The 20,559-nt window shown below is 42.6% G+C and overlaps 1 protein-coding gene across 8 annotated transcripts in view; it reads right to left on the bottom strand.

Annotated features, from left to right (window-relative positions):
- The window catches only part of SOX5 (SRY-box transcription factor 5), a 942,792-nt gene that overhangs the window by 106,195 nt on the left and 816,038 nt on the right, over window positions 1–20,559 (bottom strand). For 5 of the 8 annotated variants that reach the window (XM_084765306.1, XM_084765302.1, XM_084765304.1 and 2 more), the window contains one exon: window positions 14,126–14,249. In XM_084765306.1, the coding sequence (XP_084621432.1) occupies window positions 14,126–14,249 (124 nt within the window). The remainder of the gene's footprint in view (window positions 1–14,125; window positions 14,250–20,559) is intronic. The other 3 variants (XM_084765305.1, XM_084765307.1, XM_084765309.1) reach the window with 1 other exon arrangement.

The raw sequence follows: 20,559 nt of genomic DNA, 5'->3' as shown, positions 1-20,559 counted from the left end.
GAAAGAGATAAATGAGTAAAATTAATTCATAGATAGACTTTACTCTAATATAAGAGGAGTCCATTATTTAAAGTTAACCAATAGATGCGTTTATGTACATGTGCATATCGTATTATACAGGTTGCCCTCAGTGGACAATGTTTGTGAGTCAGTTCTTGCCTCCCACCCTGGGAAGGAAGGCTGCGTCCTGCTGTGTGTTGCCCCTGTGCTGTGCACTCCAGGCTAACTGGCCAGTGAGCTTCTGGCCGACTGTCCTGTCTCCGCCTTGCATCTCACCATCAGGGCGCCATGGTTACAGATGAGAACCAGTGCCCCCACCCAGCTGGGTCCAGGACTGGGCTCGAGCCATTAGGTTCCTGCAGCAATCATTTTTGCACTCTTGGCCATCTCCCGGCCCCTGACAGGAGTCCTCATGGGAAGGAGATTTTAGGACAGAAACATGTGCCTGAGAAGAGCGAGGGAGGATGCAGCAGGTCTCATGCAGGCTGCAGAAAGAGGCCCCGTAAGAAAGAATTCATCTTTAAAGAGCTCCCAAGTTGCACAGCTGTGAGAAATGTACCTGCTGACTAAGCCACCTCGTCTGTGACATTTCACTCTAGAACATAATGGTCTGAGGCTGCTATTTGGTAATGCGTTTGGTATATATAAGGGAACAGAGGACAGCACATTTTAGCGGCAGAAATGAGTGAAGTATTAACAACTACTGTGTATTGTCAGTCACATACAGCTTCTGAAATAGAAACATATGATTGTAAGCAGGACTTCAGCACGTGTCAGAAGCATTCTGCCCACGGAGCCACACCGTAGCAGTTTTCTCTACCCAACGTGAAATTCACTTACATTGCACCATGTCTATCTACATTAATATTAACTTTTTTTCCAAGCCCAAAATATTCAGAGCTAGGTCTGTTGAAATCTGTCCCCAGTTCTGAAATAACGTAGAAATAGACTCACTGAGAAATTTTCTAATACAGCATTTTAATTCTTAATTAAGGAAACTTAAAATATATTTTTACAAATATGCCATGCTCTGAAGTAGACGTGGACTCTGTGAGAATTTGTAAACGGCAAATCAAAAATCAGAAGCTAGCTGAGAAGAATAATTTTGTAGAAATAAATACTGTCACTCATTCATGCCATCCCTCAGCTAACTGGTCCAAGAAAACAGCACACCAGGCTTCTTTTTTCCGTGCCCCATGAGGAACTTCGTGAACAGCAGATAATGGGAAATTCTGACTTTTACAGTCCAGCCGTGAGTCTTACTCAAATTGACTTCAACTACTTAAGAGCAATTTCTTTTATTCCTTTCTCAGTTTTTCACCATTTGAACAGTTTTTCCCTCAACCTTTCCAAAATTAATTTTCTTACTTGAAGTCCAAGCCTGGAAAATTCTAGTTCAAAATAAAAATTTTTTATGAGGTTGAAAAATGCACCAAGGCCTTGCTTCTTCAACTGGGGGTCCCAGCTCTGCACGGAGGCAGGGGGCTGACTGTGGGGGCTGTGAAAAGATAGGCAGGAGCAGCACTACATCAGCATCATCGAGTGCGTAACGGGTCCTGGCTTATGCAGTGCCATGTGACAGGCGTGTGGCTCACGGTAGCCTCGGTCTGACTACGCAGCACGTGTGCCTTGCAGTGAGCACCGCCACACCACCCATGACCAACCAAGCGGCCTGAAACACATCCAATCAGCCTCCAGACTATTGCATGTTATGGATTTCACAACACTTTTGCTGTATGTATACATAAATTTTCTCTTATGGAAAATACTGGTGTAATTTAGGGAAACAAAGATCTTTAGCATTTTCTTACCCTCATTCCTCAGCATGTATGAGGTTAATGTATTTTTAGATTAATTTATAGAAGATTCTTTTCTTTTTTTTTTTTAAAGAATGCCTTTTGATTTGCTGGCTTGAGTTTTATAAAGAATCATTAAGAAAATTTGGAGTTGGTATCAGGATGGGATTTCCTATTTTATTTTATTTGTGTGTGTTTATGTGCACCTTCTATGTGCATGTGCCTACAGAGGCCAGAGAGTGAAGCAGGCCCCTGGGCGTTGGAGTTACAAAGAGTGGTGAGGCACTGGGTGTGAGTGCTGGGAACGGAACCCAGGTCCTCTGTAAGGAGAGCGCATGCATTTACCTGCTGAACCGTCTTCCCAGGTGCAAGCATACTTCTCCCATTCTGCACTATCATAAAACAGTGCTGTCAGCAATGAGGATTATGAAATCAAACAATCAGCTCTGAAAATGTTGAAGATGGTCTTACACCCTGCAATATCAAATGTTCAGTCAAGGCTTAACCTTAAAAACTAACATGCAGCCAGGCTGTGGTGGCACAAGCCTTTAATCCCAGCACTTGGGAGGCAGAGGCAGGTGGATCGCTGTGAGTTCGAGGCCAGCCTGGTCTACAAAGCGAGCCCAGGACAGCCAAGGCTACACAGAGAAACCCTGTCTCATAAAAAAAAAATCCAAAAAACAAACAAAAAACCCCCTAACATGCACATATATATTATTAATCTACAAGTTTTCTTTGGATTTTATAAAGTGGTAAAATTACATGTGCAGCAGAGAACTGCTTTAAAATGAAAATGTGGTGTTGTTTCTTGCCAGTAAATCTTTGATTTGTATACTTGTTTTATGTACCTGTGTTTCTGGGGTTGTGTCAGAACTTGTTGGGCATACAAGGGTCAAAAGCAGAAAGAGAAAGACTAACGTGGCTGTTACGGGACCTGTTAGTCAGTGCTTCCAAAACACAGCGGAGCTTGCAGTGGATGTGGGGATGAAACCGCTGAGGCTGGCACTAAGGCCTTCAGAAGGCTGGAAGGACCGAGTCACCTAGGAAAACTGACATATCACTCATCTCTAGCTGTGTTATGGTCTGTTGCTACGATATATGAAAGACAGGAGAATCAGTTTTCAAAACAGGGTTATTTAGCTAAGGAGTTTGAGAAGTAGGTGTGGCCCTTTGCCAGGGTCCAGCAAGCACAGTCAAGCAGCTGCTGGCCAAACGCAGAGGCTGGTGAAACCTCTATCTTCCCTCCAATGCAGTGGTACATACCTCAGCAGCCTCTAGTACTTAGTATGTCTTTGTTTGGCTTCCCTGACAACACCAGATTTCTTTCTCTAGGTGCCAGGAAATATGAAACTATCCCCCCAGGTACGCATGTATACACCTCCTCCCCAAACACACACAGGTCCCTGTCCTGGTGGCGTTGTTATCTAATGAGCAGACAATTGTGCAAACACACAAAACTGATCTGAGGATGCTCCTGGGCATGTAGAAGAGCACTGAAGATATTCTAGAAACTTCCAGGAAAGAACTTAGCCTGGGCCTAGACTAGAGCAAAATGAAGATTGCTGATCTGAGTTCCCAGACGATGGCTATTTTCACTAAGAGATCACACTTCAGGGCCCTTCCAGCAGCCACTTTTGATGTCCCCATCTGCCAGAGTCTGCACAGGCCTCCATCACTTCCTCAGGCAGACTAACCATCTTCTCAGATGGGCAGTAAGTAGACTCAGCTCTTCCTTCTCTAGTTTCCAGATGTTGGGGAGCCTCAGACTAAAGGAGGTGCATGAGGGCACTGTAGAGGGGAGGCTGAGGAGGGAGTTGTTGCTTTGATCCATCTGAAAGGCTGTTGGGAGAATGGACAAGCAGCACCTTCTGCTTGTGAGCCCCTGCCATTCATGATGCTCACACATCTTGCCCACCTTGCATCAGTCCCCGAATACACAGGAACATGCTTCTCAGTGTAGTCGGTGCAGAAAGGGAGCAGTGTGCGAGGGGCCCAGTGAGTAAGAGGAACTCAGTGCTCAAAGAGCCTTGCATTTGCTCTGCTGGCAATGGCGGGTCAGTGGCCGATGCTAAGCCGGGTGTGACTCGGGCCTGATCTGCTTTCCAGATAGATCAATTTTGTGGCTAGAGAGATCGATTGGAAGAGGGGGAAGGCGAGACAAAGAGGCATGTTAAACCCTCTGCAGTGAATCCAGTGGGAAATGATAATGACCTGAATTAATGGAGATATAACAGGAGAGGGACACTACCTGCAGAGAGCTTAGGCCCCAATTAGTTGGCAGAAAGCGACATAAGAAAATAGAGAAGCACGGGCGAGCTTTCCACTTTATTCTTGCACATGGTTCAAGAAAGAAATCTCACCTTCCTCCACTCTCACTCCTCCCCCACTGGTTTTAAGAGCAAGGAGCAAATATTTATTGAGTTTTAGAACTTCGTTCAATTTAGGACATTTTACATATGCGGACACACATACACACGCACTACACACAGAGAACTGTATGTATATGTGTATATATACACACACACACATGTTTATAATGAATCTTTGCTGAAACGGATTAAGATATTGGAAACACAGTCTAACAGTGCTATTTATTTTTTTAAGATTTACTTTATTACTGTGTGTACAGGTGTGTGCCTGTGTGTGTGTGTGTTTATGACATGTATATAAGTTTGCACAAAGAAATCAGAAGAAGTTGTTGGAGCCCCTGAAGCTGGAGACACTGGTGTCCGTGTGTGTGTCTGCAAGTGTTTGATACACAACTTCACAACTTGGTGAGAGACCCAGGAAGGAAAACTTCACAATCAAAAGAAGGAAGACCACAAAATCGAAAGTAGTATAGTCAACTTTTTTTTTTTTTAAGAAAAGGATTAAGTTTTAGGGGACCTAACAGACTAACTTAAAAGCATGTAGTTATATTTTCATAGTAGACAGATTACTTAATGCTCATTTTGCTAACATGGATCACATATAGCTATGTGCAGTTGCTGAGACATAACGATCCTAGCTTGCGCAATGTGCTCACTTATAAAACTGATTAGCTGGTGTGCATACCCGGATTCTTAGCAGCAGCCAGGTTAGACAGAAACACTACCTCCAAGACAGGCAAATACTCAACAGGACTATATGAAATAAGGACACCATAAGTCCTATGTTTTGGATATGACTTAAAGCAGCACCAAAAGTTTGTGCATTTACACCAAATCTTCACTTTGAGGGATGAAAAAGTTGGCAACACAATCTAACGGTGCTGTTTATTTTTTAAGATTTATTTCATCTTTGTGTGCAGAGGTGTGCGCCTGTTTGTGTTTGTGCCATGTCTAGAAGGGTACTCAAGGAGGTCAGACGTAGGTTTTGGATCACCTGAAGCTGGAATTGCAGGTATTACTGGGTGCTGGGGACTGTGCAGGTATTCGTGGGTGCTGGGGACTGTGCAGGTATTCGTGGGTGCTGGGGACTGGACTCAGGTCCTCTGAAGGAGCAACAGGAACATTTACCTGCTGAGCCACCTCTTCAGCCTGGTACCCGTGGTGTTCAGAGCTAGGGCTTTGGGACTGACTGGAGTTGAAATCTTTGTGATTGAATACTGGGAAATTTAAAAGACAGACGGGAAGCCTGTCCATCACTACTCTCAGTGTCAAACATGAGGCTATGAGGATGAGAATGTATTTAATTCAAACAAACTCTGTGTTTAGCTTCCTATAATAAAAAGAACAGATAGCAGAGAAGGGTGGAAGCCTAAGATTTGAGATCATATAGAGAAGGTTAAAAACAAGCCCAGGGATGTAGCTCAGGGCAAGAGCATATGTCTAGGATACAAGGCATCCTGGGTTTAATTCTTCACACCACCGTAAATTCTAAGAAGAGTCTAAAAGTTGAGTTTTCTGCAACATAGGTTCAGGGAACAAGTACCTTTTCTACTCCATGGTCTGTCTTTTATAAATTTTTATTTTAAAAGCAACTCATACTTAATTAGACGGATATCGAGGTAAGCTATGTTTGGTTTTTTTTTTTTTTTTTTCAGTGAGATGGCTCAGAGAGTACAGGGCCTTGCCATCAAACCGGAGAACCTGAGTCTGAGCCCCAGAAGCTACGTGGTGTTTTGTTTGAGTTTAGTTTTGTTTGCAGGTGCATGCAGTGCTCCTGAAGCCCAGAAGAGGATGTTGGAAGTCCTGCAGGTTGAGGTTCCAGGTCGAGAGCCTCCATGTGGGTACTGAGACTCGAACCCAGGTCCTCTACAAGAGCACACAGTGTTCCTAACCACTGCACCACATCTCCGGCCCCAGAGCGCTAAGACATAGAGCAGCTCTCTCCAAATACCTTGCTGAACCCAGAAATGAACTAGAGAATTTCTTTCTTAATGTAGAACATGGATCAGCCTTTTAAAATTTGCTACCATAGCACGATATGACTTCAATTTGAAAATTTTATGAGACATGATAATATTTTAACTGCCACCAAATGGTAAAGGATGAATGCAAATATTCCTAGTGAATTTTATTCGAGAGAGTAAAATACATTAGGTCTTGTTTGGCTCTATAGATATTTTAAAAGGAGACATTGTGAGATAATCATTAGCTCCAACTGTTCTGTCACAGGCTAATCCTTTTACACTAGGAAGTTTTTTTTTTAAATAAAATATAGTTTTACGACTTTTTAATGTAGCGTAGCAAATGAAAACTTTATCCTATTTAACAGTTACCTCAGTAGCTAGTTTAGAAAGAGATTAATTTATGAACACTTTAGGAAGTGCCTCCCAGAACACACAGACATTTCTGCATATAGACGATGAAGCACTTGTTTTTCCTTCAACTCTTGGGTCAGAATTGGAAGCTTCTAGTGTGAATGAAAATCCTGGATTAATCATCTGAGGAACTTGGGTGTCTCTGAAAGGGGGACAATGAATCAAAGAGCAGCCATTTGCGCCTGCGTGCTAGTGTTACTACAGAGGCGTCATTTAAAGGGCTGCACAATAACTCACTTTAAACCGCTCAAAGGGACTCATTCATTAACTAATTGCTTTCACATCCAGAACTATGCTAGAATATATGGCTAAATCCTGCCTCTGTGTCTTAGGGAAAATGGAACGGTCTGGAGAAAATGGAACACGTAAGATCACAGTCTTAAGAGGCAGCAATTTGGAAAAAGGGAATTCTTTTAAGTCAGTTTAGACAAAATCAAATGCTTTCTCTTTTTCATCCCCAACTGGTCCTTAAAATGTTTTTACATTTTTAAAAAATAGACATTCTGCTGTGGTCTGTCAGGACAGACATCTCACTTCCTGGACTGTGCTAAGGGGCCTGTGGTCTTCAGGTGTTATGGCTTGCAGGGAAATGGCCCCCAGAAGCTCATGTGCTTTTGTGGCCTCTGATTAGAAGGTTGTGGAACCTTTAGGAAGTAGTGCGTCACTGGAGGAAGCTGGTCACTCTGCTGCAACAGCGGAAACAACATGAGTACCCACCTCAGGGTCCCACCCTTACCCAAATCCCTCAGTCCTTTAGATTTCTTCACATCAGACATTGGCCACAGTGATGGGAACTGTAACCAAGGCAGCAAGGAGGAAAGCAGCAGTGGGAAATACATGTGGGGTGACTCTTAGCCTAGAAGACCCTAAATGGCATGTTTCAGACCCCTGGGACTGACGTAATAGCATCCCCCACTGCCAAGGGGAGCACACAGCACAGAGGTCCTCAGCAGTGTCGATTGCTGCCTGGAGTGGACAGACTCTCTTAGGTTGTGACCTAGGATGAACGAGAGGGTTTTACTTCTGTCAGCCTTTATTTTCAAAGTTGGATCACCCACTTAATACTCAATTGTGATGTGTGCTACGGCAGCAATGATTTGTCTTCCTTAGCTATAATGAGCCAATAAAAAATTTTCAATTATCATATAAAGTAGCTGGGATGGACATTCCTATGGCTGCCTGGATGTTAAAACAGTGAAGGCACAGAAGGGAAATGATGTACCTTCTGATATACTGAGAAAAGATAGTGTCATAAAACGTATATCCTGTGCCCACCAACAGAAATGGTCAGAGAACTACACTCAGCACTTTTAAGCGCATCTCTGGTCTTCTAGGAGCAGACGCGTGGCTAGATGTGGCTTCCCTTGACTGAGGGGAACAACAGAGATTGTGCGTGCGGTAAATGCTGATGAAAATGCTTCTGTCACTTGAAACTCACCTTTTTCCAAGGTGATTTCTTATTTCTATGTATGTGTCTGTGTGAGCATATGACACATATGTGTGGGTGCCCAGAAAGGAGAGAAGAGGGTGTCAGATCACCTGGAGATAGAGTTACCCACCAGGTCCCCAGGAAGAGCGCAAGTGCTTTCTTTCCACCTCTAGGCTACCTCTCCAGCCGCATGACCTGATGGCTCTTAACCTTCGCTGTTTTGTTGCCACCAACTGTGGATGTCTTCTGTTGCCGTTTTGTACATGTCTGTTTCCACTTGTCTGTTTATTAGGCTCATGTTGGAAACAATTACGTGATTTTTTTTTTAAAGAAACTGTACTTAGTCGTTCTTGGCTCTATGAAACCAGAGATGCACTCACATACTCTTTCTGCATTTCAGCAATCGATTAGTTTTTCAGAAATGTGCTAAATAAAATAGCAATATAGTGATCGAAGTAGCTAATTGCCTTATGAGATTAGCTCAAATAAATAGAAGTTGATAAGTCAAGCTTAATAAACTTAAAATGTGGTGTATTTACTCCTCATCAGTTTTCTGGATAGTGTTTCCTCTTCCAATATGAAAGGGAACTCTCAGCTAATTAGTTCCTCATAGGCCACAATAAAATTAATGTTTAGGAAATAAATGCCATCAACGTCCTCCGGCAAACTTGTTGACATGTTCCTGTTTCTAGTTAATGCCACATGTTTCATTGCTTGGTGGGAAATGGTGTGGGTTCCACTGTGTTTCTCTGTGCACAGGGTTTGTGATCTGGCATTTAGAAGGCCACATGCTAATTTCTGAGTCCACAGTGTCAGCTGACAGACAGGTTGTAGGCGACCGGGGTCCAAGCAATCACCAAAGCATAAACATATATATTAAACCAACAGGGGAGGGAACCCAGGTCCTGGCCACTACAGACTACAGTTCCGCACCAGCACGCAAAGGAATGGACATCCAGTCACATCTCCTGGCTTCTGTATCAGGTAAAAATGATTGTGATTACTTTTCCCCCTAGGCTCCTAATTCCCCCCTCCCCCCTCAAGTGCTATGTTAAAGCCTTTAGGGAGTCAGATATAGCTGGTGAGTTTGAAAGTGTTTTTTCTTGGAAAGAGGCCCTTTGAGCCAGCCGTGGCTGCATGTGTCTATATTGGTGCCTGTGATGTCAGAGAAAGCGAGATCACATTCATCTACACACAGGAAGCTCAAGCCTACCCGCAGTGATGAGCTTTCTCCATCAAGACTCCACAACTGTCTTAAACAGTCACCAACTAGAGATTAGGGGGTTCAAACACCTGAGTCTATGGGGAGCATTTCTCATTGAAAGCACCACACCTGCGAGAGGCAGAACAAATCAGCAGATTTTCAACCTGATTCTAACTCCAAGCACTGCCATTGTAAGCACTTCTTACTCTGTTGTGGACTATCTGGGATTGGGCAAATTTTGCCAAGCAAATGCAACAAAAAGCCTGCAATCATTTACAAGGAGGAATCAACTAATATAGCTCTATGAATTTATTATGTTTACAACAGCATATATAGCTCTGTAAGTCATGTGGAAACAAGTCTTGTTATTTTATGCTCATGACAACTTCCTGGTTTAAAAAAAGTACAAGGGGAGCAATGGAGTTAAAACCACCACCACCACCACCACAGCCAGTAATGCCTTGTTAGGCAAAGAGCCCCAAGTTAAGGCACTTTCAGTGGCATAGTCATTTTTAAAGCCACCTTTAGGAGGAAAAAGAAACCCATGTACTCATCCTTACTAAGAAAAGTCCACACAGCTTAAATATAGAAGTTTGCAGCGTGCCAAATAGATGCCTCTGCGCTTTTTGTTTGTTTGTTTGTTGTTTTGAATACTTAAAATACCCAACGTGTCCCTGGGAGTTAACCAAGACTCGCCCTGAGTACCTTGGCATAAGATGTTGCCTTGTCCATCTAGCAAAGAGACTGTGTCAATGGTCATATGACACATTCAACTCCACACCTTGTGCTAAGTGATCAAGCCAGCTCTTTTCCAACTTATTTTTATAGTGTGCATAAAAATTGTTCTTTTATTGAAATTTGGCTTTTCTCAGGATTTTATTATTTTCATATAAAATGCCTCCCTGTCAAAATTTCCAATGTGTGTGAATATTAGAACTACAGGATTGGAAATTTTGGGTCCAAATAGAGAAAAGAAGGGCAGAGGGCTACAGTAACCCAAAACTGAGTCACCTACTCCCAACTATGTTTCTAAAACACACACTGTAGGAGACCTGGGGGTTTCCTGAACACCATCAGCTGGGAGCTACCTACAGAGGAAGGGACCCGGAGACAGAGAAAACAGCAGAGCAAACCTCAACCTTTCCACCAGCCAAGGTCTGTAAAGTCTATCCCAAGGTGAAAGTGTTGGGTGTACACCAACATGCACACACAAAAATTTATCTCCTTCCTTTAAGGTAGGACTGTTTTTTCTAAGATGAACAACTACAGGGGATATGTCTTTCTTCCAACATAATACCTTCTGCAGGTGCCAAAGCTGTTTGGCAGACGTCTCAGAGCTTATGGGTTTAAGTTTTTCCTTAACAAGTTAGGGCTCTCCTGAGAAGACCATGTCCGGACAGTCCTGAGACACTTGGAGTGATTGGACTAAGTTGTTTGTGTGACCACTTGACTTATAATTTGGAGCCAGCATCTTGGGTACTTCGCACCCCAAACTTATTTAGTGGGCTGCCATTATTTTCTGATTCCAATGAGCTATTACAGATGGATATATATTAGACTTGGAATTTTAAGTTATGTGTTATAAATTAAATTTTCACATTACAGCTTGTTTATGAGTTTAGAAAAAACTAACATGTTTTTAAAGGAACTATTGTTTAACTTTCCCCTCTTAAGTGAATTGGGTAAAAATGGAGTTGACACCCTCAAACTATTTTCATATGACTCTTTCAAATCCATGAGATGACGTTTGGTTTCCTAATTCATCTTTTACAAACTGACATCCCTAATCCCAAAATCCTATAGCCTGAGGCAGGAAGACTGGATTACAGTGTGAGGCTGTGGCTGGAACCAACAATAATGACAACAATAAACAAAATGCCATTGCTTTCACCTCCACAGATGTTTACCAGCACTTTTTTAGGTCTGAAGAAATAAGTAGGAAAACGAATAACTAGACGGGGATTTGTGAAGACTTGCCTTTTTGTGCTTGACTTTATTAAGCGCCCAACAGAAGGTTAGGGTGTGTTGCCAGTACTCTCCTGCTTGTGTGCTAACCTAAGAACTCACAGGTGAGCCCGCAGGAGATCAGCCTTCAGTGCTGCTCCCTGTGCATCTAGTCAGCTTGTCCTGATGTCTCTGGCTGCTACCGGGCTGCGTGTGCATTCTTGCAGTGAGCTATGTGACAATTCTGTTTACTCCATGGCAGGAAACATGTCTATCATCATTTTCATTTATCATCAGCATTTTCAAAACAGGAACAATACCTCTATGCTCCAAGGAGCAAATAAGATTTGTGGACTCCAGCTGGAGTAGCCGGGTTCCTCAGCTTGTGCTTAGAGGGAACATTTAAAGTTCCACACTTTAGCTCACGATCAAATCTCAGCCCAGTGTTCCACAAGCTGAAGAAAAGCCTCGGGTTTTAGATCTGCACGGTAGGAGAGCTGGCAAGTGTCTGTCACCGAGAACTGTGTCCTAACACTCAAAGCAACCACCCTACACAAAAGCCATGCTGACAACCACAGGGAAATGGGGTGAGGAGTCACATGGAGATGGGGTGGCAGCCTTTATTTGGCTCCCCGCTTTCTTTTCCTGCAATGTGACCAGTGGAGAGATAATGTATATTATTTATCGTGCCCTCCCAGCTCCTCCTTGAGGCTTGCCCCAGGAGCCCGGGTGTTAACAAGGGCGGCCACTTTCTCTCACAACCCACTTCTGCTAAGTTCTGGAGTCTGGCAAGGTGCCAAGCTGAAGTTGGCCAGCAGCAGTAAAAGCTTTATTCTATTTTATTTCCAAGGTAACTGAAGAAGTGGTATTGTTTATAACTTTAAGCATTAAAGACATGAATATCAAACAGTTAAACTACCAACCGTTTTCACAAAGGAAAACTTGATTCAACCCATGACACTGGACCGGACACAATTCACATGCTAGCTGTCAAAGAGGAGGGAGGCGCCAGGGGCTCCCGGCTGGGTCTGGGTCTAGAGGTGTGCTATTATTCACTTTCAGGATGTTTTTCTTTTCTGCACAGTATTTGTTAATGGAACTTACTTCTATATTAGCTTAAAAATATGCTTGCTTTTCTTTTGGAAAAGAAAATTGTGCTATATGCATATTTTGTAGTACAGTCTGAGGCAATGGATAATTTTTTTAAAAGTGGAATTTTGTTGTTTTAGTAAACTAGAGTACAAAACAAACAAACAAGCCAAAAACAAACAAAAAAAACTAAAACCAAGTTGGCTTCATGTGTTTCAAGTGAGGAGCCATTCTTTAGACAAAGAGAAATAAAGCCAAAGGCCCTTTGTGCTTAAGAACACAGAGCTTAGAATAACAATGGAATATAAAATTATTCTGAGAATTTTAAACTCTTTGAACATACTGTTAGTTGTTCTTTTTAGAAAGAATTCTGTGCATCTGCACTAAATGACGATCTATAAAATTAAAACTGTGTAATTGTATTATGAAAGGGTCCAGGATGAAAACACAATATGTTGACTCATTTGAAAACGTAGGAAAACCAAGTCAGGAGGTATATTGGCTAAGTCAGTAAAAAAAGCTACACAGAGGGGCAGCTGGAAGTTGGGTTTTTACAGTCCTGAGTTTTGAGGTGTGATATTTAGTTTAAGAATCTCTACACAATTTGACTAGAAATTAATTCTAATTTTCCTGTTAGGTGGTATTTTGCATTTTTATGCCTATGATTTTTAACACATTTCTAGTCTTTAAATCTTTATAGTATATTGAGCTGGGAAATAACTCAGGACACAAAGGGGTCAGAGGAAAAGGATCCAGCACAAATTCAAGAAAGCACCCCTGACATGGCCTGAAGAAGGTTCAAAATACTTAGCAGAGTGAACCACGAGAGGCCGATGCCCAGGAAGAGTACGGACACATCTAAGAACCAAAAGACTAGGAGGAACTGAGTTCAGGGTCGGTTGCTTTCCCTGCTGCTGTGCAACATGCACGGCAGGAGGCAAGAGAAGAGGATGTCTGGCTCACAGTCTAAAGGGCTACCTTCCATCAAGTCATGAGTGTAAGGCTGGCTTCACAGACACCCACAGTCGGTAATCAGTGAGAAAACAGGAAATGGGTGGGGCCATAGGCCACCAAGGCCAACCCCAGTGATTCACATCTTTCAGAAGGTGTCTGCATCTTAAAGGTTCCACGACTTTTCAAACACCATCATCACTGTGTTGTTTTGGGGGAACCATAATTCAAACTCACAAGTCTATGAGGGCCATTTCCCGTTCCACCCACAACAGGCTATTAATATGTGGAGGACACAAAGGTCCTATTTTCTCTAGGAAATTCAGGGATAACTTACTAGATAACGAAAAACTGTAGGAAAGCATTTCTAAACAAAATGAACCCCAATTATATTCATATTTTAGCAATACATTGGAAACAGAAGGTATAGACATAAGGTTATTGTGGAGTTTAAATTCTGATTTCTGTCTTAATGTTGTGTAAACACTGCTCCTCAGCTATTCCCTGGTAACCAATAAAGCAGCTTAAAGCCCATCTCTGAGCAGGGGAAAGACTAGGGCTGGACTAAAAAACAAGTAACTTCGGGATTTTAGCAAAGATGGAGTCAGAATAACATAGACGGTTAAGAACAGACTTAAACTATTCAAGATTGTATTCAACATTTTAAAGCTTTATAAACAGGTATAAAAGAGTATCAATTATTTGTGTAATAGCTGAGTTAAGAGAAAAAAACTAAGAGATACAAACTCAGTTTTATATATATAAAAAAAAGTGAGGTTTAAGTGACAAGTAGTGACTTTGGGGGCACAGAAATGAGATCTGCACTTACGGACACTGACACAAACCCTCCCTACTCCAGCATTGTGAACATGCTAAGGGAGCGAACTCATTTCTCGGCGTGATTAAGTGGGCCAACTGCAAGCCGCATCCTCCACCCACCCTGGAATCCAAAGCTCAGCAGTACTTACTACACCCAGCCTTGTAGCTGAAGCCAGGGGGGAGCAGGAATCCTTGCTGGGCAGCTGCTGCGAGAGTCCTCTGGTCAGGGGGGAACACGGGAATCATCAAGGGCGGCAGCTGACCTTGAACCTGCTGAACGTGAGAGAGAGAATCAAAGAGAAGCAGCCTTGGTGCCCCTTGTTTCCCTCCCCTAACCCCTCCCTCCATGAGAAAAGAAAGTCACACATCCACGTCCCACCCTTGTCAGAGTGGCTAGCACACTAAGAAAGCAAACGACACCGAGGAAACAAACAACAAATTGGTGAGTGAATAAAAAGGAACACAGCGTACACACAGTGGAGCCTTAGTTACCATAAAGTAGATAGTTACGCCCTTTGGAAAAGAAACTGCAAAGCAACACGCTAAGTAAAAAAAGTCCTACTCAGAAAGAAATATTGCATATTTTCTTTCTTTTGTGGATTCTGGATTTTATGTAGATATATAAAATCACCCCCCCTCTCTTTCTACACACACAGACACACACACACACAGACACACACACACAGATAGACACATACACACAGACACACACAGACACACACACAGAGACACACACAGACACACAGACACACACACACACAGACACACACACAGACACACACATACACAATCTATACTGACATGAAACTAGAAGTGAGAGATCTCGTGGAAAGGAAGATGTTAGTGGGTAGCAAGCAAGGGAGTGACGTGGGGTGACTGTGACGCAAATACGTAATCCACTTGAAAGAACAGATCTTCATGAAGCCAGTCACTATGTTTTTTTTTTTTTAAGTAAAAATCAATTACTGACACAGAAAAGTTGTTAGAATATTGGTTTTAAGGGCACGCCTTGGGATTGCCTGGAAGGGCATAGCTAGAAGACCCGAGACCTTCAAAGAATAACTGCATTGACATCCAAAATGGTAGATAAATTTGGCAGGAAATCCCCCCATGGAAATGCCACATGCTTGCCTTTCAGCAGTGACATAATGGCTACAGAATAGTTGCCTCACAGAGTGGATGGGGCCTTCCTTTATACACCACACCTGTGAACTCTATCTGTGTCTACAATGTATGGCGTGTGTCTTCATGCCTGTGTCCACACATGAGGGTAAGTACACCTGCGTCTGGTTCTGCACGCCTGTGGAGGCCGGAGGCCAGTGCCACTTGTCTTGCTCAGTCACCTCAGTTACTTTTCGCCCTAGCTGTTGGAGGCAGCCTCTCTTGCTGAACCCTAGATCCCCAGTTGGCTTGACTGGCTGCTGAGTGTGCTCCAGGGATCCTTCCATTTCTCCTGCCCCAAGGCTGGGATTACAGACAACCATCTGCCTGGGAATCTGAACTCAGGTCCCCATGTATCCTTCTCTAGAATTTTATCAGCCTGGCCATCACCTCAACCTCCTTATAAAACCAAAGCTGAATCTGTATCATGTTAACTATGAACATTAATTTTTATGTTCACAAATAGTATTATAATTTTACATTATTATAAATAACCTTGAAGAAACCTCAGAAAAACCATAGCCTTTGCTTCTTTAGATATGTAACAACCACCAAAAGACAGTGGGCTTCGTGCTGCTACAGAACTTGTCAGATCAGGTCTAGGACCCAGTCCCACTACACTATGCAGATCTTTTAAATGAAATCAGTCACGCCCCTCCTTGACCTACATGGTCTTTTCTTTAGTTGTCACCTCTCAAATGGACTGTAGGTTGCTGGTGCCCCACTTGTCTGAAATTCACATCAGTTAGAAAACTATAAAAACAAACTCTAGGTGAGGCGATAGCTTCATCAGTGATGCGTTTGACTCACTATCAAGAGTGCCTGAGTCTGACCCTTAGAGCCCATGTCAAACCAGATAGCAGGTTGATGTGGAGGAATATGCTGGGGAGGCAGAGGCAGACAAACACACACACACACACACACACACACACACACACACACACACAGACACACACACACATGCATGTGCACAGACACTGGCACACACACACATGCACAAATTGATATTATTTTTAAGAATATAATCTAGCATAACCAATTCTACAAATATCCCCATTATCATCTAATGTAGAAATTAGTAATTAAAACAGTGAGCACTATTTTTTTCCAAATAAATATATTTAAGCCAGGTTCCCCAGGTGAGGGAAACTGTTGATCAGTGTCTGCCCCTGGGTGTATGGCTACTGATTTAGAGCATGTTGAAACTCACATCCTTGACACTATGCTCCTTATCAATATTTCCATACATCAACCCAGTCACTTAGAAAATGTTTAATAACTACCAACTGTGTGTGTGTGAAGTTGAGCGTGGCAGTCAGGAAACAGTCATCAAGAAAAGCAAGATCCCAGGACCTCTATGACGTGTCTCAGCTCGTTCCTCACTGCTACCCAGCAGTCCTAGGAATCGTATGTGTCCCATCACTTCTCCCTGTAAAGGGCTTCATATACCACAACAAAGACTATGGTTGGTTCCCATGAGAGGTCAGGGGATGGCGTGGGGGGATTGGATGAGGGAGAAGGAAGGGGGGGTGGAGAGATGGAGGTGGGACATAAGTAGGGAGAAATGTAGGAGGATATGAAGGAAGAGTCCTGTTAGTTGCAAACTATGTCTTTTGCCAAATTGTCATAAACCTCTCTGCCATACAAACAATGGAACCTGAGGCACTGAAATGGGGAAAATACTTTGTCAAGACAAAGACTAAAAGCCTGGATGACTGTGGCCACTATTTCTGGGTCACAATGGAAGGAAGGAAAAGTTTATGAAGACACCATTGGTTAAGACTCAAATGTTAGAGGATGCAAACTACAGATGTAGGGATGTGTGGACTAAGTCATGAAGCAGACACATGTCCAATGCAAACAGCATGAGCTAGGTCAGGTTGACATGAGGAGGCAAAGAGATGACTGGCCAGCCACTCTGGCTGTGTGTAGACTATGGCCAGCCACTAGACGGTCTTTCCAATCACACACGGCACTGCATCACTGATTTTGCCCAGTGCATTCATTTTGAAGGCAGCGAGGGTTACAACATCTCATGAATTTAATAAGAATATGTGAAATGCAGAAGGAAAGAATCTTTGGATTAAACTCACATCCAGGTTATGATGAGCAGCCACATTTCAGACTGTTATCACAGAAGCAAAATGATGCCCCGAACTGCAGTGATCACGGGTCTGGTTTTAATGAGGCAACTAACACATATATCAGTCCCAGAGTCCTGCGACAAGCTTCTAGAAAGCCCAACAAGGGGCTCCTGTACAGTTTCTGGGGATGCAGATTAGCCCACAGCCTTCCTCAAAACACCCTTATGACGTCGATGTGTACCCAAGCCTAAAACAGACACTGTTTTGAGATAAGGTCTCACCATACAGCCCTGGAGAGACTCAAACTCCTGAGGAGCCTCCTGCCTCAGCATCCCAGATCCCAGGATCTCAGGCACTCGCCAATCCCCACTGAGAGCTGTGTCCAGGAATGCTTTGTCACTGTCAACACCTCTTTTGGTCTTGTCCAAAGCACCTTTATACATGTCATCAGTGGGAAGGGAGACTATTGAAGGTCCTAGTGCCAAGATAATAGCAGACACTAAGTTATGGCTCTCATAAAATTCCTGCAAAGTGATTCTCAGATCCATAATCCCATTTGCTTGCCATGTGAATCCTCCTGAGGCTCAAATCTGCATTGCATTTGTCCCTCTTGCTTATTAACTTTAGATGGCTTGCTTTCATCTGGTGACAAATGGCCAAGTCTCTCGGGATGGATTTTCCTTTCTCCCCAGTTCTTTTGCATACATCCTTTGCCTCTGCCCCAGTAGATCTTGAGGATGTGTTTTTAGACGTCCTGATTCTACCAACCAATCTTTCCCATTCTTTCCTCACTGCAAGATCGTACTTATTCTTCAAACTATTTTTGAGACTCACATATGCCTTTGCTTATCAGGCACTTCTTAGTGCATCCAACTGCGGAGCAGAGAGAACAACCGCCTCATAACTGAATAAGCCAATGAGTTTCCCCTGTGAACCATGCATGAGTTTATTTAGAAAAAAAGACCTCAACTTCTTTTTCGTTGTATCGTTTGGACCCAACAGCTGAGGCTCTTTTATGGAGAACTAACTCAGAAGCCAACAGCCTGGACGGATTGGTAGTTCCTTCCCTCTCTGAAGCATCTGCAATGTACCAATTGCACAATCTACAGAAATGCTGTGGAGAACCAACTTGCGCACTGACCAGAAAGAAAACCAATTTATCAGAGACGTATAGGAGAGAACAGTTCCGGGCTGCATGCTCTCATGCTCTTCCTCATAGAATATGGCTACATGGACTCATGTTACATCTTTGAAGTATTCAGTAAGTAATGTAGAAATGTCAGATGCCCGTTAAGCACCTGTGCTGTAGGTAGCCAACCTAGCATGCTCCATCCCATTCGGTTGTAATTACTTTATCTTTGCACAATGCTCTATTAATGCGTAAGAGCTGTTCTTTTCTGGCGTCACCATTTTCTTAAACATTATCTGGCTTTTTTTCTTTCCTTTCATTAGGTTTTAGAATATGGAATGAATAGCAGGATTGCCTTGGTATCTTGAGCTATGAGGTTTTTCACTCTTCCCTTGGCTTTGTGCCAACTGTAGTGGTCTCCTGTGGGGTTCAAAGTTCATTTTTCTTTCTCTGTTTATAAATGGGGCATTGCTATATTTCAGATTGGTCTCAAACACATGTCCATCTTGCCTCTTTTCCTGAGTGCTCAGATTATAGGTGTGGATTACCAAGCTTGGCAAACATTTTCTTAATTAAAATAGCATGTGGTTTTTATATAGTTTTTTCCTTAATGACATTTCTTAATCAGTTGTTTTTACTGTGGAATAACTGTGAACAAGAGTTTTGTTCAATAATGCAGTCTATTTTATTTGATAAAAATTATAATATTATGAGGAATAAAGTAAAATTCCTGGGGATTTTATTAAATCTGGGTATTTTAAACTTTTATTTCCTTATGTGTAATCATTAAGTATGTTTTCTTATAAATTAGCATGCTTAGCATCTAAATATTTTAATAATGACAAGTGAGAAACAGCATACTTTAAAGAGAGAATGAAGCTAGGAACTATCTGAGAAACAGTCACCATACTGACAAGAGAATCAGATGTACCTTGGCCAAATAAATTGTTCCCAGTACTGTATTTTTTAAAAAGGCTAAGTTGGCCAAAATTTCCATCCATTATTTTTTCTGGTACATAGGAAGACACGTGGATGGAGGGGGGGGGGGAGAGACCAACCGAACAAAAAAAGAGGGACTAAACTAAAAATATCAACCCAAATTTCATGGTTTCAACAATGAGTTTTCTTTCGTACATCAGAGGGCAGGCAGGAGAGGATGGTGTTGTTTAAATTCCCAATGAGGCTCCCAGCAAATGCACAATCCAACAGTGTGTGGTGGGTCCATGCCGGAGACTAAAGTCTATTCCCACACATACTTTATCTTCAAGACTAAAGAGATTCTTCACTTGAAAACTTCCTTAGCTGATGGAGACTGAGCATACATCCAAGTCAACACCAGTGATACTTCTGCGGTCGTTCACAGAGTGTGTGGAGCGAGAAGCAGGTTTGCTGGTAATTTCGTTGTTTGAAATGTTTCCAAGACGATTGCTCCCACGTGCAAGAAGCCCATGGTCTGCACGCTGGGAAAGGTGGATGTGTTAGGAAAGCTTCTGGTAGACATGAGATATAGTGCTCAACAGGAACGCACCAGCAATGGACATTAAAGGAGAAGTACGCCCATGATAAAGCTGCACAGAGGTGTACTTGAGACCCCTGTACTTGACGGGCAGAGGAGCCGGGTGTGGCGTGGTCCTTCCACCAGGCTCACGAATTGGTGGTCAAGCTGAGTGCTGAGTGAGGAAGCAGTTCTATGCATCAATTCTTGTGCTGAGTGAGGAGTGGCCTTCATTCTGTTCATTAGCTACCATTCACTTCACCTCCGCTAAGATGTAACCACCACACTGGAGAGGGGAGCACGTTAAGTCAACAGCTGCCAGGCTTCCCGGACACACTCTAAAATGAAGCAGTCATTGCTGTTGGACATTCGCCCTCTATCTTTGCTACTTGTGAATATTTCAAAGTTTAATTACTATTAAATTCAGTTTTTTTTTACTTAATGCATGAAATTCCTTCCAAACTCCTAATTAAGTTTTAAAATGTGTGACATTTTTAATTAAGTTTCAATAAACTACTTTTGTCACAAAATTGTAGTCTTTTTTTTTTTTAAATAGGGGGCATGTTGTTAACAGGTTAGAATATGTCACAACAAATCTACACAGCTATGTCCTGATTCTAAAACTTCAAAATGTATCCCATGTCTTAACACCTTGTATTCTTCTACCAGAAGATGGTACATATATTCTTGCCCTCTAAAAAATTGTGACCCACC

The sequence above is a fragment of the Acomys minous genome (genome assembly GCF_964271855.1).
Source record: "Acomys minous genome assembly, chromosome: 17".
Classification (NCBI taxonomy): Eukaryota; Metazoa; Chordata; class Mammalia; order Rodentia; family Muridae; genus Acomys; species Acomys minous.
The sequence above is the reverse complement of the archived record's forward strand: the minus strand, read 5'-3'. Positions and strand labels throughout refer to the sequence as shown.